This window comes from Pan troglodytes, chromosome 11 (genome assembly GCF_028858775.2).
Source record: "Pan troglodytes isolate AG18354 chromosome 11, NHGRI_mPanTro3-v2.0_pri, whole genome shotgun sequence".
Lineage (NCBI taxonomy): Eukaryota > Metazoa > Chordata > Mammalia > Primates > Hominidae > Pan > Pan troglodytes.
In genome coordinates this window covers 110,853,298-110,878,774 of record NC_072409.2, presented here as the reverse complement: position 1 = coordinate 110,878,774, position 25,477 = coordinate 110,853,298, and the positions used below count along the sequence as shown (strand labels likewise).

Here is a 25,477-nt window from a genome sequence, read left to right as displayed (position 1 = left end):
TATGGCACACTGCAACCTCTGCCTTCCAAGTTCAAGTGATTCATTTCCCTCAGCCTCCTGACTAGCTGGACTACAGGCACCCACCACCACACCCAGCTAATTTTTGTATTTTTGGTAGAGATGGGGTTTGCCATGTTGGCCAAGCTGGTCTCAAACTCCTGACTTCAGGTGATCCACCTGCCTCGGCCTCTCAAAGTGTGTGAGCCACTGCGCCCAGCCAGAATCTATTTCTTTAATGGTTATAGTTCTGTTGAAGTTTTAAATTAACGAATCTTTTTAAAGTTACATTTTTACAAAAATTGTCCATCTGTCTATATTTTCAAGTTTATTGGCATAATGTTGTTCTAGCACTCTTTGTCTTCATAACTTATAATTATGCTTTTTAAAAGTTCTTAGTGTTTATCTGTGCCTCTTTTTTTCTTATTATCCTTGACAAAGATCTATTTTGCAAAGAATCATCTTTTATTTTGTTACTTCTCCCTATTGGATTTTTATCATGTCCATCTCTAACCTTTCTTTGGGATTACTCTATTGTCTTCTACTATATTGAGTTAGATACTTATATCATTTGCTCTTATTTTCTAATATAAGCAGATAAAGCTACAATTTTTCCTCTTGAGTTTCACCTTAGTTGTATTCCACAATTTTTAATACATGATATTGGTAATCATTATTCATTATAAATGCCTCCCAATGTATTTTCCTTTGACTTCTGAGTTATTTGGAAGTTATTTGTAAATAAAAGAATGAATGCAAGTATACTGTTTAAAAGTTGCTGCTAAATAATGTTATTATAAATAACTTACCGAAATTATTACACATCTGTAAATAGACGGTCGTGTTAATAATTTAAATTAAGAATTTAAGTTTTTGTTGTCAGTTTGTCATTTGTGCCGTTTCTATCTACGGTGGAAAATAGTGAAAACGTAACTAGAATAAAATACTTTTGTGTTCTGTGAGCCTTATGTTTTAAATATATAGGATTAAAAAAATTTTACATATTCATTTCTGATTTAATTGAAGTGTGGTTAGAGAACATGGTATGAATGGTTATTCTGTGGAACTTCTAAAGACTTGTTTTGAGTTCACGTGATTGTTGTGTTTGTGCTTGTGTGTGTACGTGTATGCGTATGTGTGAATGTTCTTTATATCCTTGAAAATAGCTTGTATTATTTACTTGTGTGGTTTAGGTATTCTCTTGGTTTTTTAGTTCAGTGGCTTTCAACCATTTGTTGATGTACCTTCTAAAATATCTTTTAAGAAATTACATATGCACTCACATCTTAAGTTGATATTTAAAATTTTTCATTGTAAATTAAAATAGCCCAAAGGACATAATTATTAATGTATTGTGTAAAACTTGACACATTGTTCTTTTAAGAGTATTCATGACTTCTAAATATTTTTGTGATTTGATACCTATTAATTAAAACAACTCCTTCTCTGCAACCACATGCAAGCATGGATTTTTATTACACCTCCAGTTCAGGGAACAACTGAAGAAACCAGATGAAATGTTTTAAAAATATCTGCTTGAAAGAGTCTCAGCAGTTATATTTTAAAATACTGACATACCTCGGAGATACTGTGGGTTTGGTTCCAGACTATCGCAGTGAAGCAAATATTGCAATAAAGCAAATCACATGAAGTTTTAGGTTTCCCAGTGCATATAAAAGTTATGTTTAAATTATTCTGTAGTCTGTTAAGTATGCAATAATATTATGTCCAAAAAAGTACATACCTTAATTTAAAAATACTTTATTGTCAAAAAGCACTCACAATCATCTGAGCCTTCAGTGAGTCATAATCTTTTTGTTAGTGGAGAGTCTTGCCTTGATGTTGATGGCTACTGACTGACCAGGGTGGTGATTGCTGAAGGTTGGGTGGCTATGGCAATATCTTAAAATAAGACAATGAAGGTTGCTGCATCAATGGACTCTTCCTTTCGTGAAAGATGTCTCTGTAGTATGCAATGCTATTTGATAGCACTTTACCCGCAGTAGAACTTCTTTGAAAATAGGAAGTTGATTCACTCAAACCCTGCCACTGCTTTGATTAAGTTGATGTAATATTATAAATCCTTTGTTGTCATTTCAACAATATTCACAGCATCTTCACCAGGAATAGATTCCATCTCAAGAAACCACTTTCTTTGCTCATCCATAAAAAGCAATTCCTTATATGTCCAAGTTTTATCGTGAGATTACAGCAATTCAGTCACGTCTTCAAGCTCCACTTCTAATTTTAGTTCTCTTGCTACTTCTACCACATCTGCAGTGACTTCCTCCACTGAAGATTAAATCCCTCAAAGATATCCATGACAGCCAGAATCAGCTTCTTCCAAACTCCTGTTAATGTTGACATTTTGACCTCCTCTCATGAACTACAAATGTTTTTCATGACATCTAGAATGGTGAACTCTTTCCATAAGTTTTTTTATTTACTTTGCTTAGATCTGTGAGAGGAAACACTGTGACAGCCATAACCTTACTAAATGTGTTTCCCAAATAATAAGATTTGAAAGTCAAATTGCTCCTTATCCAGGGGCTGCAGAATGGATGTTGTGTTAGCAGGCATGAAAACAACATGAAATTCAATGTACATCTTCATCAGAGCTCTTGGGTGACCAGGTGCATTGTCAATGAGTAATAATACTTTGACAGGAATCTTTTTTTCTGAGCTTTAGGTCTCAACGGTGGCTTAAAATATTCAGTAAACCACGCTTTATACAGATGTGCTATCTTCTAGGCTTTGCTGTCCCATTTATAGAGCACAGGCAGGGTAATTGAGCATAGTTCTTAATGGCCATAGATTTTCAGAATGGTCAATAAGCATTGGCTTCAACTAAAAGTCACTTGCTGCATTAGCTCCTCAGAAGAGAGTCATTCAGTTCTTTGAAACTTTGAAGGCAAGCACTGACTTCTTTCTAGCTATGAAACTACTCCTAGATGGTATCTTCTTCCAATAGAAGGCTGTTTTGTCTACACTGAAAATCTATTGTTTATAAGTGATCTTTGTTAGATCTTTGGATAACTTGCTGCATCCTCTCCATCAACACTTGCTGCTTCACCTTGTACTTTTATGTTAGGGACATGGTTTCTTTTCTTAAACCTCATGAACCAGCCTCTACTAGCTTCTTGCTTTTCTTCTGCAGCTTCCTCACCTCCCTCAGCCTTCATAGATTTGAAGACAATTAGGGCCTTGCTCTGGTTTAGGGTTTGGCTTGACGGAATATTGTGGCTGGTTTGATCTTCTATCTAGACCACTCAAACTTTTGTCACATCATCAATAAGGCTGTTTTGCTCTCTTATCATTTATGTATTTACTGCAGTAGCATTTTAAATTTCATTCAAAAACTTTTTCTTTGCATTCAGAACTTGATTGACTGGTGCAGGAGGCCTGGCTTTTAGCCTCTCTTGGCTTTTGACAATACCTTCCTCACTTAGTTTAATTATTTCTAGCTTTTGATTTAAAGTGAGAGATATGAAACTCTTTAATATATGAAACTCTTCCTTTCCCTTGAATGCCTAGAGGCCATTGTAGGATTATTAATTGGCCTAATTTCCATATTGTTGTGTCTCAGGGAATAGAGAGGCCTAAAGAGAGGGAGAGAGACAGGAATGGCTGTTGCTGGAGTGGTCAGAACACACACAGCATTTATTGCTTATGTTTGTCATCTTATATGGGTGTGGTTCATAGCGGCCCCAAATGATTACAATTGTAATGTCAAAGATCACTGATCACAGATCATCATAACTGATATAATAATAAAAAAGTTTGAAATATTGCAAGAATTACCAAAATGTGACATAGAGACACAAAGTGAGCACGTGCTGTTGGAAAAATGGTGCTGACAGACTTACTAGATTCACAGTTGCTCTAAATCCTTATTTTGTAAAGAAAAAAAACCCCACAATATCTGCAAAGTACAATAACGCAGAGTGCACTAAAATGAAGTATGTTTTTATAAAAAAAATTGTGATTAATAATTCACTTGTAGGGGGTGGTATATCAAAAGATTTCGACTGCTACTACATTTTGTTCCGATTTTAAGAGTTGTTACTTTAGCTTCATTTCAAATTATAGGTGCTATGTAAAAATATTCTGTTGTGTACCTTTAATAATTCCTTTCTCTGCTTCTTTTCTAGGTATCACACCTGTGTATCATAATATGTTTGCTTTAATGAGTGAAACAGAAAGGATCTGGTATGCACCCAACCATGTCTTCCATATAGATGAGTCAACCAGGCATAATGTACTCTACAGAATAAGGTACTTTCTTCAGTAAAGTAACTCACTTAATGCTAAAAGGCAAAATGGGAGAAATTATCAAATATTTTTTAATTGCAAGGTACTTAATACCAGATACCTGAACCAATTAGTTAGCACTCATTTAAGATTTCATTTAAAATTCTATTCTGTTTCTCCATCAGAGAAACTGTTTATACATGTTGTGTAAGTAGAATACTCTGAGAATAAAGCTGTTTTGGTGGGATGCCACTTAACTCCTTATGATTATAATTAAATAAGTAAACAAAATCACAGTGGCCTTTATTAACAAAATCCTAAATGTTTGGGATATTGCTGGTTTGTGCAGTGTTTTGTGCAATAGAATGCAATTTCACATCTTATGTTTATAAAGAACTTTTTAAAAAGTTGACATGAAGAAAAGAGACTTTTCCCAGTGTGTATTTGCAGCCTCAAATTGTAAGTTAATTTATATAATTTATGGTAATGTGTAATGCCTGTTTAGAGAAATCTAGAAGTATTTTTTTGCTCAAAAGGATGAAACAAAGATATGTTTGATTTGTGTCTCACAAATACCTGTGATTTTTCTAAGCATTTATATACATATATATATAATTCATCATAACTTCATGAGGTGTTAAGATTTCCACATTAAAGATAAAGAATTTGGAGCACTGAGAAGTAATATTACTCAAATTTATTCATGGTCACACAGTTAGGGATTGGGAGTCAGGTTCAAATCCAAGCCTGGTTTGCTTCATAAGCTTGCCTCTTAATCACCTCATGTGTACTTCATTAAAGAGATAATGTATATATAATATTTATTATTGTGCCTATCACTTGGTGCTCTCTCAATAAATTTTAGTATTGTTTTGCTTCTTTCCCTTCCCCTATTCTATATAAAAATACGCAGTTGGATGTGTTTGCATTTACTGATGTCTAATGTATAATTTGCACTGAGTTCAAAAACATATTTTTGATATAATTATTGAAAAGACAATTGGCGAAAAAAATAAATGTTCAAAGAAATAATAGATGTACAAAAATCAACGCCATTCTTATATGCAAGCAACCAGTTATATAATAGATAAAGAAGATCCTATGCAGTATAGCTACAAAAACCCTTAACTAACCAGGAATGGTCTTAATAAGAAAAAACAGAAGACAGTATAGGAAAATTAGAAAGTTATTTGAAGAATATGAAGAATTAGGACATAATATTGGAATGGGGAGATGGAATATTACAAAGATCAATTTCTCTTACGCTATATCCTTAGCTCTAAGCCAATCAAAATCCTAACAAGGGCATTTTAGGGAATTTGACACATTACTATGTAAATCAAGAATTATTAAATAAGATAGCCATGAGAAAGAAGACTTACCTGGCAAATATAAAATATTTTGTCCCAGGAGATATTTTCACATTATATGAAACTACAAAATGGTATCTATTATTAAAGCCACATAATTAAATTCAGAATCATAAACTAAATAGTGAGAATGATGGGGCCAGTATATCTTGAAAGTACTCCTTCATACATATAGAAACATAATAATATGAAGAAATCTTTTCATATTAACGTGGAAGGGAGAGATTAGTCAACAAATGGTGGTAGAATAGTTGATTAGCTGTTTGAATAAAATTTTAGCTTCTTACTTTATAATGTGTATCAGATAAATTATAGATTGATTAAAGATCAGATTGATATGTAAATAGAAATATAAAGAAAATCAAACTATAAAAGTCTGAATTGGAACTGAATTCAAGTCCTTGGGAAAATACCATTTAAGTTGCAAAACAATAGAAAAAATCATATGGGAATGACTGCAATTTTCGACTATAAAAATTTTCAAATGTCTGAAGGTTTTCTCTTAAAATGAAAAGGCAGGGGGGTGGAGCCAAGATGACTGAATAGGAACAGGTCCAGTCTACAGCTCCCAGCGTGGGCGACGCAGAAGACGGGTGATTTCTGCATATCCAACTGAGGTGTACTGGGTTCGTCTCACTGGGGAGTGTAGGAAAGTGAGTGCAGGACAGTGGGTGCAGCACACTGAGCATGAGCCGAAGCAGGGCGAGGCATCGCCACACCCGGGAAGCACAAAGGGTCAGGGAATTCCCTTTCCTAGTCAAAGACAGGGGTGACAGACGGCACCTGGAAAATCGGGTCACTCCCACTCTAATACTGCGCTATTCTAACGGTATTAGCAAATGGCACATATCCCGCGCCTGGCTCAGAGGGTTCTACGCCCACGGAGCCTCGCTCATTGCTAGCACAGCAGTCTGAGATCAAACTGCAAGGTGGCAGCGAGGCTGGGGGAGGGGCGCCCACCATTGCCGAGGGTTGAGTAGGTAAACAAAGCAGCCAGGAAACTCAAACTGGGTGGAGCCCACCACAGCTCAAGGAGGCCTGCCTGCCTCTGTAGACTCCACCTCTGGGGGCAGGGCATAGCCAAACAAAAGGCAGCAGAATCCTCTGCAGACTTAAATGTCCCTGTCTGACAGCTTTGAAGAGTAGTGGTTCTCCCAGAATGCAGCTGGAGATCTCAGAACGGACAGACTGCCTCATCAAGTGGGTCCCTGAACCCCGAGTAGCCTAACTGGGAGGCACCCCCAAGTAGGGGCAGACTGACACCTCACACGGCCAGGTACTCCTCTGAGACAAAACTTCCAGAGGAACAGTCAGGCAGCAACATTTGCTGCTCACCAATATCCACTGTTCTGCAACCACCGCTGCTGATACCCAGGCAAACAGGGTCTGGAGTGGACCTCCAGCAAACTCCAACAGACCTGCAGCAGAGGGTCCTGACTGTCAGAAGGAAAACTAACAAACAGAAATGACATCCACACCAAAACCCCATCTGTATGTCACCATCATCAAAGACAAAAGGTAGATAAAACCACAAAGATGGGGAAAAAACAGAGCAGAAAAACTGGAAACTCTAAAAATGAGAGCACCTCTCCTCCTCCAAAGGAACGCAGCTCCTTACCAGCAACGGAACAAAGCCGGACGGAGAATGACTTTGACGAGTTGAGAGAAGAAGGCTTCAGACGATCAAACTACTCCAAGCTAAAGGAGGAAGTTCGAACCCATGGCAAAGAAGTTAAAAACCTTGAAAAAAAAATTAGACAAATGGCTAACTAGAATAACCAATGCAGAGAAGTCCTTAAAGGACCTGATGGAGCTGAAAACCAAGGCACGAGAACTACGTGATGAATGCACAAGCCTCAGTAGCTGATTCAATCAATAGGAAGAAAGGGGATCAGAGATGGAAGATGAAATTAATGAAATGAAGTGAGAAGAGAAGTTTAGAGAAAAAGGAATAAAAGGAAACAAACAAAGCCTTCAAGAAATACAGGACTATGTGAAAAGACCAAATCTACATGTCATTGGTGTACCTGATGGGGAGAATGGAACCAAGTTGGAAAACACTCTGCAGGATATTATCCAGGAGAACTTCGCTAATCTAGTGAGGCAGGCCAACATTCAAATTCAGGAAATACAGAGAACGCCACAGAGATACTCCTTGAGAAGAGCAACTCCAAGACACATAATTGTCAGATTCACCAAAGTTGAAATGAAGGAAAAAATGTTAAGGGCAGCCAGAGAGAAAGGTTGGGTAACCCACAAAGGGAAGCCCATCAGACTAACAGCAGATCTCTTGGCAGAAACTCTACAAGCTAGAAGAGAGTGGGGGCCAATATTCAACATTCTTAAAGAAAAGAATTTTCAACCCAGAATATTTCATACCCAGCCAAACTAAGCTTCATAAGTGAAGGAGAAATAAAACCCTTTACAGACAAGCAAATGCTGAGAGATTTTGTCACCACCAGGCCTGCCCTAAAAGAGCTCCTGAAGGAAGCACTAAACATGGAAAGGAACAACCGGTACCAGCCACTGCAAAAACATGCCAAATTGTAAAGACCATTGAGGCTAGGAAGAAACTGCATCAACTAATGAGCAAAATAACCAGGTAACGTCATAAAGACCGGATCAAATTCACACATAACAATATTAACCTTAAACGTAAATGGGGTAAATGCTCCAATTAAAAGACACAGACTGGTAAACTGGATAAAGAGTCAAGACCCATCAGTGTGCTGTATTCAGGAAACCAATCTCATGTGCAGAGACACACATAGGCTCAAAATAAAGGGATGGAGGAACATCTACCAAGCAAACGGAAAACAAAAAAAGGCAGGGATTGCAATCCTAGTCTCAGATAAAACAGACTTTAAACCAACAAAGATCAAAAGAGACAAAGAAGGCCATTACATAATGGTAAAGGGATCAACTCAACAAAAAGAACTAACTGTCCTAAATATATATGCACCCAATACAGGAGCACCCGGATTCATAAAGCAAGTCCTTAGAGACCTACAAAGAGACTTAGACTTCCACACAATAATAATGGGAGACTTTAACACCCCACTGTCAACATTAGACAGATCAACGAGACAGAAAGTTAACAAGGATATCCAGGAATTGAACTCAGCTCTGGACCAAGCGGACCTAATAGACATCTACAGATCTCTCCACCCCAAATCAACAGAATATATATTTTCAGCACCACACAACACCTATTCCAAAATTGACCACATAGTTGGAAGTAAAGCACTCCTCAGCAAATGTAAAAGAACAGAAATTATAACAAACTGTCTGTCAGACCACAGAGCAATCAAACTAGAACTCAGGATTAAGAAACTCAAAACCACTCAACTACATGGAAACTGAACAACCTGCTCCTGAATGACTACTGGGTACATAATGAAATGAAGGCAGAAATAAAGATGTTCTTTGAAACCAACGAGAACAAAGACACAACATACCAGAATCTCTGGGACACATTCAAAGCAGTGTGTAGAGGGAAATTTATAGCACTAAATGCCCACAAGAGAAAGCAGGAAAGATCTAAAATTGACACCCTAACATCACAATTAAAAGAACTAGAAAACCAAGAGCAAACACATTCAAAAGCTAGCAGAAGGCAAGAAATAACTGAGATCAGAGCAGAACTGAAGGACATAGAGAGACAAAAAACCCTTCAAAAAAATCAATGAATGCTGGAGCTTGTGTTTTGAAAAGATCAACAAAATTGATAGACTGCTAGCAAGACTAATAAAGAAGAAAAGAGAGAAGAATCAAATAGATGCAATAAAAAATGATAAAGGGGATATCAACCCGATCCCACAGAAATACAAACTACCATCAGAGAATACTATAAACACCTCTACGTGAATAAACTAGAAAATCTAGAAGAAATGGATAAATTCCTGGACATATACACCCTCCCAAGACTAAACCAGAAAGAAGTTGAATCTCTGCATAGACCAATAACAGGCTCTGAAATTGAGGCAATAATTAATAGTTTACCAACCAAAAAAAGTCCAGGACCAGATGGATTCACAGCCGAATTCTACCAGAGGTGCAAAGAGGAGCTGGTACCATTCCTTCTGAAACTATTCCAATCAATAGAATAAGAGGGAATCCTCCCTAATTCATTTTATGAGGCCAGCATCATCCTGATACCAAAGCCTGGCAGAGACGCAACCAAAAAGGAGAATTTTAGACCAATATCCTTGATGAACATTGATGCAAAAATCCTCAACAAAATACTGGCAAACCGAATCCAGCAGCACATCAAAAAGCTTATCCACCATGATCAAGTGGGCTTCATCCCTGGGATGCAAGGCTGGTTCAACATATGCAAATCAATAAACGTAATCCAGCATATAAACAGAACTAACGGCAAAAACCATATGATTATCTCAAAGAGGCAGAAAAGGCCTTTGGCAAAATTCAACAACCCTTCATGCTAAAAACTCTCAATAAATTAGGTATTGATGGGACGTATCTCAAAATAATAAGAGCTATCTATGACATACCCACAGCCAGTATCATACTGAATGGGCAAAAACTGATAGCATTCCCTTTGAAAACTGGCACAAGACAGGGATGCCCTCTCTCACCACTCCTATTCAACATAGTGTTGGAAGTTCTGGCCAGGGCAGTCAGGCTGGAGAAGGAAATAAAGGTTATTCGATTAGGAAAAGAGGAAGTCAAATTGTCCCTGTTTGCAGATGACATGATTGTATATCTAGAAAACCCCACTGTCTCAGCCCAAAATCTCCTTAAGCTGATAAGCAACTTCAGCAAAGTCTCAGCATACAAAATCAATGTGCAAAAATCACAAGCGTTCTTACCCACCAATAACAGACAAACAGAGAGCCAAATCATGAGTGAACTCCCATTCACAATTGCTTCAAAGAGAATACCTAGGAATCCAACTTACAAGGGACGTGAAGGACCTCTTCAAGGAGAACTACAAACCACTGCTCAATGAAATAAAAGAGGATACAAACAAATGGAAGAACATTCCATGCTCATGGGTAGGAAGAATCAGTATCGTGAAAATGGCCATACTGCCCAAAGTCCTTTGTGGATTCAATGCCATCCACATCAAGCTACCAATGCCTTTCTTCACAGAATTGGAAAAAACTACTTTAAAGTTCATATGGAACCAAAAAAGAGCCCACATTGCCAAGTCAATCCTAAGCCAAAAGAACAAAGCTGGAGGCATCACGCTACCTGACTTCAAACTATACTACAAGGCTACAGTAACCAAAACAGCATGGTACTGGTATCAAAACAGAGATATAGACCAATGGAAAGAAATAATGCTACCTATCTACAACCATCTGATCTTTGACAAACCTGACAAAACAAGAAATGGGGAAAGGATTCCTTATTTGATAAATGGTGCTGGGAAAACTGGCTAGCCATGTGTAGAAAGCTGAAACTGGATCCCTTCCTTACACCTTATACAAAAATTAATTCAAGATGGATTAAAGACTTAAATGTTAGACCTAAAACCATAAAAACCCTAGAAGAAAACCTAGGCAATACCATTCAGGACATCGGCATGGGCAAGGACTTCATGTCTAAAACACCAAAAGCAATGGCAACAAAAGCCAAAATTGACAAATGGGATCTCATTAAACCAAAGAGCTTCTGCACAGCAAAAGAAACTACCATCAGAGTGAACAGGCAACCTACAGAATGGGAGAACATTTTTGTAATCTACTCATCTGACAAAGGGCTAATATCCAGCATATACAATGAACTCAAACAAATATACAAGAAAACAACAACCCCATCAAAAAGTGGGCGAAGGATATGAACAGACACTTCTCGAAAGAAGACATTTATGCAGCCAAAAGACATGAAAAAATGCTCATCACCACTGGCCATCAGAGAAATGCAAATCAAAACCACAAAGAGATACTATCTCACACCAGTTAGAATGGCAATCATTCAAAAGTCAGGAAACAACAGGTGCTGGAGAGGATGTGGAGAAATAGGAACATTTTTACACTGTTGGTGGGACTGTAAACTAGTTCAACCATTGTGGAAGTCAGTGTGGCGATTCCTCAGGGATCTAGAACTAGAAATACCATTTGACCCAGCCATCCCATTACTGGGTATATACCCAAAGGATTATAAATCATGCTTCTATAAAGACACATGCAGACATATGTTTATTGCGGCACTATTCACAATAACAAAGACTTGGAACCAAGCTCGATGTCCAACGATGATAGACTGGATTAAGAAAATGTGGCACATATACACCATGGAATACTATGCAGCCATAAGAAATGATGAGTTCATGTCCTTTGTAGGGACATGGATGAAGCTGGAAACCATCATTCTCAGCAAACTATCGCAAGGACAAAAAACCAAACACCGCATGTTCTCACTCATAGGTGGGAATTGAACAATGAGAACACATGGACACAGGAATAAAACATCACATACTGGGGCCTGTTCTGGGGTGGGGGGATGGGGGAGGGATAGCATTAGGAAATATACCTAATGTTAAATGACGAGTTAATGGGTGCAGCACACCAACCTGGCACATGCATACATATGTAACTAACCTGCATGTTGTGCACATGTACCCTAAAAAAGTATAATAGAAAAAAATGAAAAGGCACATTGTAAAGATAGTTTCAACAAATCAAATAAACATAAGGTTAGTATTCTTATAAGTATGAAATTTAAAACAGTGTATCCATTTAACAATTACTTAATGTACATGAATATATAGTGTCACTAGTTATGAGAATAATGAATATGAGATTGCTTGCCTTAGCACATTGTTACAACTATTCATTATTCTTATAACTAGTGATGCTGAGAATTTTTTGAAAAGGCCATTAATGATTTGTTCTTCTTTTGTTAAATATTTCTTCATGTACATTAAATAATTGTTTAATGGATACAGTTTTTAATGCCAACAAATTAGAGGATCAAGATGAAATGGACAAATTCCTAGAAAGACACAAGTTATAGGAACTGCTAAAAGAAAGAACGGAAAGTTTGAATAGGTCTATGACAAATGAAGAAATCAAATTAGCAATTTTTATAAAAGCCCAGGCCCAAGTGGCTTCACTTGTGAATTCTATCACACATTAAAAAAATTATTACTAGTTATTCACAAAAAATAGAAAAGGAAGGAGGATTTCCGAGCTCTTTCTGTGAGTTCAGTATTACCCTGATAACAAATTCAGACAAAGATGTCTAGAAGAAAAGAAAACTACAGACCAATGTTGTAGGTAGAAAATCAACAAAATACTTGCAAACCGAATCCAGCAATATCCAGCAATACAGCTTGAATATGTCTTATCTGAAATGCTTGGGACCAGAAGTGTTTTGGATTTTAGATTTTTTTTTTTTTTGGATTTTAGAATATTTGCAGAGTATACGCTGGTTGAACATACCTAATATAAAAATCTAAAGTCTGAAATGCTCTGATGAATATTTCTTTTGCACATCAGGTTAGTGCTCTAAAGGTTTTGAATTTTGGAGCATTTCGGATTTCAGATTTTCAGGTTAGGAATGCTCAGTGTGTTTATAAAAAGATTAAATACCATGACCAGGTGGGATTTATCCCAGGAAATACAAGGTTAGTGTAACTTCAAAAAATCAATCAATGTAATACACCACATTAATAGAATAAATGACCAAAACCACATGATCATCCCAAGAGACACAGAAAAAGTATTTGATAAAATCCAGCATCCCAGCATTATAAAAAAACTCAACACAATAGGAATGGCAAGGAACTTCCTCAATTTGTTAAAGGGCATCTATAAAAAATCCAAAAGTAATGTCATACTTATTAGTGAAAGACTGAATGCCTTTTCCCTATGATCAGGAATGAGATGAGGATAGCTACTTTTACTACTTTGATTTAACACTATACTGTAGATTCAGGGTAGGGAAATTAGGCAAGAAAAAGAAATAAAAGGCATTTATATTGGAAAATAAGAAGTAAAATTGTAGTCATCCTGCTGTATCCATGGGTTTCACATCCATGGATTAAACCAACTGCAGATTGAAAATACTTGGAAAAAAAGTTGTGCTTGTACTGAACATGTAGAGACTTTTTCTTGTCATTACTCCCTAAAGAATACAGTATAACAACTATTTACATAACATTTACATTGTATTAGGTATTATAAATAGTCTAGAGATTTTAAAGTATACTGAAGGATGTGCACAGGTTCTATGCAAATACTATGCCTTTGTAGATCAGGAACATGAGTATTTGCAGATTTTGGTATGTGTGGGAGGTTCTGGAACTAGTACTGCATAGATACCAAAGGATGATTGTGTATTCACAGATTACATGATCTTGCATATTAAAAATCCTAAAGAATTAATAAAAAAACTATTAGAACTAATAAATGAGCTCAGGTCAGTTGCAGAATAGAAGATCAATTTATAAAAATCAGTTGTATTTCTATACAGAGACAAAGAACAATCCAAAAATGAAATTAAAAAAATTTCATTAATAATAGCATAACAAATTTTTAGGAATAAACTTAATGAAAGAAGTGTAAAATGTATACACTGAGAAATATAAAACATGATTGAAAGAAATTAAGGAAACACCTAAATAAATGGAAAGATATCTCATAGAGGACTTCATATTTTTAAGATGGCAATACTCCTTAATTGATCTGTATGTTCAATGCAATTCCTACTGAATTCCTAAATGTCTTTATTGCAGAAATTGACAGGTTAATCATAAATTTATATAAAAAGCAAAGGGACTTAGCATAGCTAAAACAATCTTGAAACAATACAAAGTTTGAAGACTTATCTTCCTAATTACAAAATTTATTACAAAACGACTGTAATCAAGACAATGTGATACTAAAGGATGAATATACAGATTAATGGAAAGGAATTGACAGTCTCAATATAATTTCTCACAGTGATGGTAATTGATTTTTGATCAGGGTGCCAAGACAATTCATGGGCAAAGAATAGTCTTTTAAACTAACAGTGCTGGGACAACTGGATATCCACATGTAAACTAATGAAGTAAGACAATCTACTTCACACTATATACAAAAAAAAAATAGCTTAAAGTGGATCATAGGCCTATATATGAGAGCTAAACTTATTAAAACTCCAAGAAGAAACACAGAAGTCTTTGTGTACTTAGATTAGGCAGTGGTTTCTTAAATATGACACCAAAAGCTCAAGTGACAAAAGAAAAATAGTTGTTAGGCTTTATCAAAGTTAAAAACATCTGTGTGTCAAAGCACACTATCAAAAATGCGAAAAGACCACCCACAAATGGGTTCCACAAAATGGAAGAAAATGTTTGGGAATCATATATCTGATAATTGTCTCATCTCCAGAATATAAAAGAATTCTTACAGCTCAACAAGACAATGACAACTTAATTTAAAAAGTAGGCAAGGGACTTGGATAGACATTTTTCCAAATAAGATATACAAATGGCCAAAAAGCATGTAAAAAGATGCCCAAGAGGTGGGCCCCTGAGCGGGCGTCCGGGACCGTGGTGTGCCAGGCGCTTTCCGCCCTTAACATGCGGAGGCTGGCCCAGGCGGTGCAGGAGCTGGAGCGGGGCCCGAGTGGGGCGCCAGAGCCCCAGCGCGAGCAGGAGAGGGGCCGGAGCGCGGATCCGCGCCGCGCTGCTGAAGCCTGGCCGGCCACCCAGACGCTGCCGGCAGCCTGGCCATGGCGGAGTCAAGGAAAGGATCTCTATACATACAAATATGTGGCTATCAAATTGGAGCTGATCAAGTTCCGGACCCCGCAGCTGCACCTGGGTACCGGTTCTACAAGCAGCTCAGCGCCATAGAGGGCGTCCCTCAGGTCTACTACCTACTACAGCCTGGAGGACCTGTTTGACCTTCACGCCCAAGACGGTGCTCCTGATCGCCATCCGGCTGATCACGCGCATGGATTATGTGCACACCAAGAACCTCATTTACCAGGACGTGAAGCCCGAGAACTTCCTGGTGGGGCGCCCGGGGACCAAGCGGCAGCACGCCATCCACATCATCGACTTCGGGCTGGCCAAGGGGTACATTGGTCTCAGGACCAAGAAGCACATCCCGTGCCGCCAGCACAAGAGCTTGACAGGTACGGCGTGCTACATGAGCATCAACATGCACCTGGGCAAGGAGCAGAGCCACTGCAACAACCTGGAGGTGCTGGGCCACATGTTCATGTACTTCCTGTGCAGCAGCCTCCCCTGGCAGGGGCTCAAGGCTGACACGATCATGAGCGGTACAGAAGATCGGGGACACATAGCGCGCCACGCCCATCGAAGTGCTCTGCGAGAACTTCCCAGAGGAGATGGCTACGTACCTGCACTACCTGCGGCGCCTGGACTTTGAGAAGCTCGACCACGACTACCTGCGGAAGCTCTCCAGCTACCTCTTCGACCGAAGCGGCTTCGTGTTCGACTCTGAGTACGAGGGGCCCGGGAAGCCCTTGGCGACCCCCATCAGCACTGTCCACACCGACCTGCCCTCCCAGCCTCAGCTTCGGGACAAAGATCAGCCGCACAGCAAAAACCAGGCGCTGAACTCCACCAATGGGGAGCTGAATGCGGACGACCCCACGGCCGGCCACTCCAGCGCCCATCAGGGCGCCTGCAGAGATGGAGGTGGGCGATGAAACGAAATGCTGCTGTTTCTTCCCCCCGAATCTTCTCCGTGCGGCCCCTTGGGGAGCGAGCTTGTGTGAGGGCCTTGGGGCCCACCCACAGCAGCCCAGGGCCAGACGCTGGCTGGAAGCCAGGAGATAGACTGCAGGGTCTTGGCCGGCGGCCCCATCCCCGGGACGAAGGGTCACTTTCTTCACGTAAGACTGGCCAAAATTTCTACACCTGTGTCTAGTCCTCCCCTCCAAGAGCATTAACTATTTAAAACAAGGAATAAAGGAAAAAAAAGAAAGGCCCCCTCCACCCCCACCCCTCCATTACTTTGCTGAAGTGAGTAGTGTGATCCTGGAGGCCCCCAGGGCTGAGGCCCAGCCCCGGCCCAGCCAGCTGCCCCCGTTAGCGTCATAAAGTCCAGCTTGTCTCCCTCGATCCAAAGGCCGTTTTCTCAGTGGGAGGGCAGGCCTGGCCTGGAGGGGTGCTGTGGGGCCATCTTGCCCAGGCCCACCTGGGAGGGACACAGGCATTGCTGCCAGGGGTGAGGCTGTGCCCCAGGCCTCCCCAAAACTAAAGGGGAACGGAGGAGTGGGGCCGCGGCTGAAGCCAGCCCCGCAACCAAAATGCTGCACCAAAGCTCGGTCGCCACAGGCACGGCCACAGCAGCCTTTCACAGCCTGTCCCCGGCGAGGGGAAGGTGGGCCCTGCTAGGAGGGTGCTTCTCGAGGCACCTGTTCCCGGAGGCTGTGCTCCGACCCTCAGAACCTGAGGGGGGTGGGCCGGCTGGCGTCGCCCGGCTCGGCCCCTGGGCCCTGCTGCTTGGGGGCGCGCGGGCACGTGGCTTCCTGTCTCTGTGCTCCGCCCCCTGGCAAGCAGCCGCAGACAAAATGCCTTAAAGCCCCCGGCCCAGCCCCGCAGGTGTATGTGCAGGGGGCCTGTGGGCGGCCCTGGACTGGCGGACTCCCAGCGGGTCAGCTTGAGGCAGTGCCCAGGGCGGTGGCCGTGAGTCTGGTTTTTGCTTTACCAAGTGTACAGAAATGGCGTTTACGTTTCTCTGATGCTCTTTTGAAGCCATACAACTTAGGGGCTTTAAAAAAAAAAAAAAGGAAAAATGAAACCCTCCAAAAAAAAGATGCCCAACATCATTGGTCATTAGAGAAATACAAATCAAAACCACGATGGGATAATAATAGGTCTACAAAGATGGCAAAAATCAGAAAGACAAACAATAACAAGTGTTAGAGAATTTGGACTAATTTGGATGCAATATATTGCTGTTGGGAATGTAAAGTGGTGCTGCTACTTTGGAAAACAGTTTGGCCATTCCTTAAAAGGGTAAACATAGAGTTACCGTATGACCCAGCAATTCTACTTCTAGATATATATGCAATAGAAATGAAAACATATATCCACAAAAACTTGTACATGACTCTTCATACTAGCGTTATTCACAATAGAAAAATAATAGAAACAAACCCAAATGTCTGTCAGGCGATGATTGGATACAGAAAAAGTGGTATATTCATACAATGAAATATTAATTTGGCAATAAAAGGAAATGAAGTAATGATACATGCTCTAATGTGGATGAACCTTGAAAACATTATGCTGAGTGAAAGAAGGCAGACAGAAAGGCCACATGTTCTAAAATTAGATTGTGATATTTGTACAATGCTATGAATAAACTAAAAACATTGAATTTTACACTTTAAGTGGGTGGACTTTATGGTATGTGAATTATATCTCAATAAAGGTGTTACTAAAAGACAATATAGAGTGTTCTTTGTTTCTCTGAAGGACAAGTTTTTAACTTCCATTTCTCCAAATAAGCAATTATTTGTTTTTATACCAAATTTTCAGATTCTCTACTGATGTTACTGGATTAAATTATGTTTTTAACTTTTTGTTAATTTCTACATTTTTTGTTTCCTACTATTGCTTCTACATTTTGTGCACTGAAGGAGGTAGTATATTGATTTTACACTTACATTTCTTGTACTTTCTGCCTATATTAGTGTTATCCACGTATCCTTTTGTCTCAAATTTATATTTAATACTGTTAGCTGTGTTTTCTAAGTATGGGATAATGCCTTTCAGTATGCTGTAGGTGACTATATATAGATAGTATGTTTGTATTTGAACTATTTGGAAGCTGACCAAATGTTTTTATTATCTTGTAGATTTTACTTTCCTCGTTGGTACTGCAGTGGCAGCAACAGAGCCTATCGGCATGGAATATCTCGAGGTGCTGAAGCTCCTCTTCTTGATGACTTTGTCATGTCTTACCTCTTTGCTCAGGTATGATTATACTATCTTACTTGTACATGTGTTAAATGATAAATATCTTGCTGTTTAATAAGTCACTTAATCAGGAAAAACTTTACATATGGGAAAATTGCAGTTCTGTCTTGCACAGCAGGTGCAGAGAAGTAACAAAATTGAGTCTTTTAGCACTAGTTTTTAATCCCATGGTTTATGGATAATAGAATCTATTTTATAAAGTTTTTTTAGACTGATCCTTTTGAATTTCTTTCTTTTTTAGGACTTTAGATCATTTTAAGGATTTCGCAAAGTATAGACTGAGGTTTACAACATGATTCATGTAGACATACGTGGCTAAAATATTGGTAACATTTCTTTATGGTTTTTAAAAAATTTTTTGGACAATTTCAGGCTTACACAATGGACAATGAACTGTAGAGAAAGTAGGTTACATAAAAAATGAGCTCTGATAGTTTGTTTAGCTGTTTATAGGAAGGTGACTGGATGTTGATACTTAGTCTAAGAGCTATATTCAAGTTATTTGTTCACTAATACAGTTATGTCAAATTTTTGTATTGTGTTGGTATTTCATAATGCTTTCTTCTCTATTACCTTGATTTAAACAGTAATTGAAATATTTTGTCATTAAATAACTTGTTTTTATGTGCTGCTAGACTAGTAGGAATAGAAATTAAAGGAAGAAAATATATTAGTGCTCTTGGGTAAAAATAGGCACTTGGTATCCCCAGGGTATCAGGAGTTCTAAATCAGATTTGCTAATATTGTAGGAAACAAGCCCACAGATCCTCATGGCTCGCATTTCTGAGAGGAAGTTTAGTAAGGCTAGTTCAGTTTATGAACAACAAAAGGAAAAATATTTCTCTATTGGGGTATGAGACCAACAAACTTTATTTTTATTGTGGTAAGAGATATATAATAAAAATGACCATTTTAACCATTTTAAGTGTACAGTTCAATTGTATTAAGTACAAATATATTGCTGTACAACCATCACCACCATCCATCTCCAGAACATTTTTCATCTTCCCAAATGGAAACTTCATACCCATTAAATAATAACTCTGTATTTCCCACTCCCAATGGCCTTTTGCAATCACCATTCTACTTTCTGAATATAAATCTGCCTTTTCTATGTACCTCATACAAATGGAATTATACAGCATTTGTCCTTTTTTGACTGGCTTATTTCACTTAGCATAATGTCTGCCAGGTTCATCCATGTTGTAGCATGTGCCAGAATTTCTTTCCTTTTTAAGGCTGAATAATATTCCATTGCATATGTATACTGCATTTTATTTGTTCATTCATCTGTTGATGGATACTTGGGTTGCTGCTGTGAACATGGGTAAACAAATATTTCCTTGAGTCCCTGTTTTTAGTTCTTTTCAATATATACCCAGAAATGGAATTGCTGGATCATATGGTAAATTTATAATTTTTTTTGAGGAACTGCTACATTGTTTTCTGTAGTGGCTGCACTATTTTTCAGTCCTACCAGCAGTGCACAAGTGTTCCAATTTCTCAACATCCTCAACAATGCTTTGCTTTGTTTGATAATAGCCATCTCTATGGGTTTGAGGTGGTATCATTGTGATTTTGATGCATACTTCTCTAACAACCAGTGATCATGAGCATCTTTTCATATGCTTGTTGGCCATCTGTTTTATCTTCTTTGCAGAGATGTTGCTTGTTGGCTATTTGTTTATCTTCTTTGCAGAGATGTCTACTCAAGTCCTTTGCCCATTTTTAAATCAGGTTGTTTGTTTGTTGTTATATTATAGAAATTATTATTCTGGATCTTAACTCCTTATAAGATACATGATTTGTAGATAGTTTTTCCCATTCTCTAGGTTGCCTTTTCATTCTGTTGCTTGTCTTTTGATGGACAAAAGTTTTAAATTTGGCTGTATTCTAATTTATCTATTTTTTGTTTCCTATGTTTTTGGTGTCATATCCAAGAATTCATTGCCAAATCCAATGTTATGAAGCTTTCTTTCTGTTTTCTTGTAAGAGTTTTATCATTTTAGCTCTTACATTTAGGCCTTGGGTGCATTTTGAGTTAATTTTTGTCTATCGTGAAGGTAAGGGCCCAACTTCTTTTGCTTGTGAATATCCAGTTTTCCTAGCACCATTTGTTGAAAGACTGTCTTTTCTCCATTGAATGGTCTTGGCACCTTTGTTGAAAATCATTTGACCACCAACCTACTTTTATATACAGCTCCTTTATCTGTATAGCCATTATAAAAAGAGAGGGGAATGGAGAGAGGCTTCTAAGAATAGCCTTTTGAAAACAGGATATTATGAGGTTACAACTTTCTGTTGCTTTTACGGGTATATTTCACCTGTGCTGCAGAGCTAGTATATTTTGGGGGCAGGCTAGTTAAGTCCCATTTATAAGCCAAGTTTTCCCAAACTATTCATTCAGCTACTTTAGCCTAATATTAATACTGCAATGTCTAGTATTTTTGATCTAGAAAAATTTTGGGTGATTTCATAATACTCAATTTTATCCTTCTAGGAAGGATTGTCTTATCTAGCATGGCAAGGTAATTCCACCATATAATTCTAAATTACGTCTAGATAGTACCACAAGCAATTTTCTATTTTTTAATGTTTTTACTTCTCTAAATTTGTGCCCAGAAAATATGATAGTATTTAGATTACTCTAAGATTGTACTGTTATCATTTTATATTATATGCATGTTGTAGACTATATATAGCAAATGTGACCAGTGGCATTACCAGAGTGTAAAAATATCTTGACATCTTTAAATAACCAAAAAATAGATAAGCCACTGAACTGTCTTTAAAGTTCTTAAGACAGTACCTGTAGGAAGACAGATTTGGAAAAGGTAAGCAAATAAAAATCAAAAGTAAGATGGCCCTTTTAAATTCAGTTTCCTCTGGGAATTAATTGCCTTTATATCATCAAATATGGCTGCTAAGCAAATAAACTGCTGACATGTGAACAACTTTTAATTAATTCATATCTATTCAACAACAATTGGATGTTTACCTCATGTTCTTGGCATCATTTCTGATTTTGTGACTGTGACTGTTTTTTACCTGGCTAATGAAGATGTAAATTTCTTAAGTTCAAATTTTGTCAGCTACTCAAATAAGAAAAGGTTTTCTTTCTTATTTTATTTTTTTATAGAGATGGGGGTCTTTGATAACCAGGCTGGCACTATCATAGCTCACTGCAGCCTTGAACTCCTGGGCTCCAGTGATTGTCTTGCTTCAGCCTGTCAGCCTCCTGAGTAGCTAGGTACAGGTGTGTGCCACTATGCCTGGCTAATTTTTTTAGTTTTGGTTTTGTGGAGATGGGGTCTCGCTCTATTGTCCAGGCTGGTTTCAAACACCTGGCTTCAAATGATCCTCCTACCTCAGCCTCCCAAAGTGCTGGGATTACGAGTGTGAGCCACCACACCTGGCCTGAAATTTTTCAGTAGTTTTAATTAAATGAAATTTTTGAGGGTACATACTATAATATTTAAGGAATAGTATTTATTATGTTTTGGCATTTGAGACTCTTCCATTTGTAACTTTTCTCTAGTGAATAGTTTATTATGTTTTTAGTATTGCTATCACTCATTTTTCATATATTTATTGTCTTCTGATCATGACTTCCATAGAATTTCCACATGAGCAGAATTTCTTATCTACCAGTTCTTTTCTTTTCTTTCTTTTTTTTTGAGATGGAGTCTCCCACTGTTGCCTGGGCTGGAGTGCAATGGCATGATCTCGGCTCACTGCAACCTCTGCCTCCCAGGTTCAAGTGATTCTCCTGACTCAGCCTCCCTAGGAGCTGGGATTACAGGTGCCTGCCACTACGCCCAGCTAATTTTTTGTATTTTTAGTAGAGATGGGGTTTCACTATGTTGGCCAGGCTGGTCTCGAACTCCTGACGTTGTCATCTGCCCGCCTTGGCCTTCTAAAGTGCTGGGATTACAGGTGTGAGCCACCGCACCCAGCCCATCTACTAGTTCTATATGGAACCAAGGCAGGCTATTAAAAAGAATCTACCAAGTCATTGATCATCTTCTACTTAAACAGTATAACTTACTTGCCTGTTCTCAAAAGTGTGGTGAAATAAGTGTTTAAAATTGAGCAAAAATCTGTCTCCTACCCTGAATTAATTTTGTATTAGCAACATTTAGGCCTTTGTTTCGGGTGATACTGATTATTTGATGGTGTGGTTCTTAATAGTTTATTTTCTTATATGAAAATATCTTCTATATTTTATTAATAGAAAAGCAAATATACTTTTAAATATGTTTCTTTTAATAAAATTAGTTTAAAAAGGTTCCAGTAAAGCTTTAATTTCATGAGACAAGTTATTACATCAAAAGAAGAGAAATACAGATGTAGAGTATAGAGGGCCCTATATTTCTCTTGTCCGGTTTAAAACCTTGATTCGCATTGTTATTTTAGGTAAGATGGCTCTTACCTTTTTTTCTACAAAGAAAATTGGTATTATGTTTAGAATATTTGTACTTCTGCTTTCTTTTTCTTTCTCCCATTACATGTTCAGTCAGATTTATCTGTATTCCTAAATCCTCCAGGTCAAAATCGTAGAACCTCTGTGTTTCTCTCTTCTTCATTCTTTATACAATATGTAGTTAATAAAGTTATCAGCCTTTTTTCAGAATCTTTTAGTATCTTCTGTTTCCTGGATCAGATCCTTATGATTTCGTATCTGAGCCATACACCAGCCTCTTAAAGAGCCTCCCTAAATACACTTTACTTTCTTCAAGCACTTCTATCATTGCTACTACTCTGCCAATGGAAGAGACATGATGAAAACAGATCTCCATAGTTTCTAGGATCAGGTCATTCAAGGGTACCTGCAGTCGGACCGCAACTTACTTTTCTAAGTTTTAATCCACATTATTTCTTCACATAAACTTCAGGCCCTAATCAAATTAGTTTATGCATCTGAACGTATCTTGTGCTTTTTTGTGTGTGTCATTCCTTCTATTTCTTTACCCTGTTTTGTGTCCATCGTACATTTCTTTATTTTTAAACACCCTGTGAAGTTTCAAATCTTCCATGAAACCCTCCTTGATTACTCCAGCTGAATATAGTCTTAACTTTCTCCAAGTTCCTGAAGGAGCTTCTGTGTGGTGCTTCCTATATCATCTCTGGTGTTATAATTATTTGCTTCTGTTTCGCTTCTAAGCTAAATTTTGGTCCCCTTGATGACTGAGACCACATCTTACACAGTCATGTGTCACTTACTTATGGGGATATATTCTGAGAAATATGTCGTTAGGCAATTTTATTGTTCTGTGAATATCATGTATTGTACTTATACAAACCTGTATGTTATAGCCTAGTATATGCCTAGTCTGTATGGTATAGCCTATTATTGCTCTAGGCTACAAACTTATATAGCATGTTGCTGTGCTGAATATTGTAGGCAATTGTAACACAACGGTAAGTATTTGTGTAGTTAAACATATCTAAACATAAAAAAGATACAGTAGAAGTGCAGTATTACAATCTTATGGAACCATCGTTATATATGTGGTCTGCCATTGACCAAAACATTGTTATAGGGCACATGGCTATTTCTTTGTATCCAACACCACTAGTAGTATGATACTTCCAACATAATTGGAGTTCAGTATTTATTTAACTCAGTAATATCTACTTTAATTTAGGTAATTTTTATGTAGAAGATATAATTTGAAGATATATTTAATGAAATAGGTTGATGTTGTATGTACTCTGTAATTGGGAACCCAGTGTAAATCAGTTTCCATTTGCAAATGAACTTTTATTAAAATTGTATTGCAAAATGAATGAAAATTAAAGGAGGAATTTAATTATGCCATTTATTTATTTATTAATTATTTTAGAGACCGGGTCTTGGTCTGTTACCCAGACTAGGGTGCAGTGGTGTGATCATAGCTCAAGAGATCCTCCTACCTCAGCCCCCCAGGTAGCTGGGACTGCAGGTGTGTGCCACCATGCCTGGATAATTTTTAAATTTTTTGTGGAGATGAGAGCTTGCCATGTTGCCCAGGCTGGTCTCAAACTCCTGGGCTCAAGTGATCTTCATGCCTTGACCTCCCAAAGTTCTGGGATTACAGGCATGAGCCACTGAGCCTGGCCAATTTGTATCTTGTAAGTGCCTATGTTCTGAAAATTATGATTAAAATATAATCATAGATTAAAACATGATAATGAAACTTACGATGAGATATTTCCTTCTAAATTTTTGGTTTTAGTGGCGGCATGATTTTGTGCATGGATGGATAAAAGTACCTGTGACTCATGAAACACAGGAAGAATGTCTTGGGATGGCAGTGTTAGATATGATGAGAATAGCCAAAGAAAACGATCAAACCCCACTGGCCATCTATAACTCTATCAGGTAATTTTCTTTTGCAAATCCTTACACATAAGTGTGAGTAGAGATTCTGTATAATTCATATATATTTTCTGTGTTTACCCATGCCTTTTGATTTTGTAATACTAGTTAAGTACCCCTTATCTAAAATGCTTGGAATCAAGAAATGTTTCAGATTTTGGATATTTCCAGATTTTGGAATATTGGCGTTGAACTTACCAGTTGAGCACCCCTAATCCAAAATGCTCTAATGAGCATTTCCTTTGAACATCATGTTGACATTCAAAAAGTTCTGGATTTTGGAACATTTCATATTTCAGATATTTGCAAGAGGGATAGTCAACCTATAATAAAAAAATCATATGGGTAAGTTTTATATCTTGGGAGTAAAACACACTTTGTAAGGTGAAATTATTTAAAGAGTTGTACTACAGGAAATATCATAGGTATTAAATATCTATTATTTGATTTCATTTATTCTGAGAAGGCTAGGTAAGTTCAGAGGAATAGAAGAAACACCTGGAGGCATACTTTTTGATAGAAGATCCTCCAGTTGGCTATATAAATGACCTGAATAAGTATTTCCCAAATGGTGGTGTA

General features: G+C 38.0%; 1 protein-coding gene and 1 pseudogene across 6 annotated transcripts in view; both read left to right on the top strand.

The window, feature by feature from the left end:
- The window catches only part of JAK2 (Janus kinase 2), a 150,863-nt gene that overhangs the window by 42,497 nt on the left and 82,889 nt on the right, over nucleotides 1–25,477 (top strand). For all 6 annotated transcript variants that reach the window (XM_016960555.4, XM_001139368.7, XM_063788740.1 and 3 more), the window contains 3 exons: nucleotides 4,149–4,272; nucleotides 18,417–18,534; nucleotides 24,756–24,901. In XM_016960555.4, the coding sequence (XP_016816044.2) occupies nucleotides 4,149–4,272; nucleotides 18,417–18,534; nucleotides 24,756–24,901 (388 nt within the window). The remainder of the gene's footprint in view (nucleotides 1–4,148; nucleotides 4,273–18,416; nucleotides 18,535–24,755; nucleotides 24,902–25,477) is intronic.
- LOC134807754 (casein kinase I-like) lies at nucleotides 15,002–16,471 on the top strand (annotated as a pseudogene).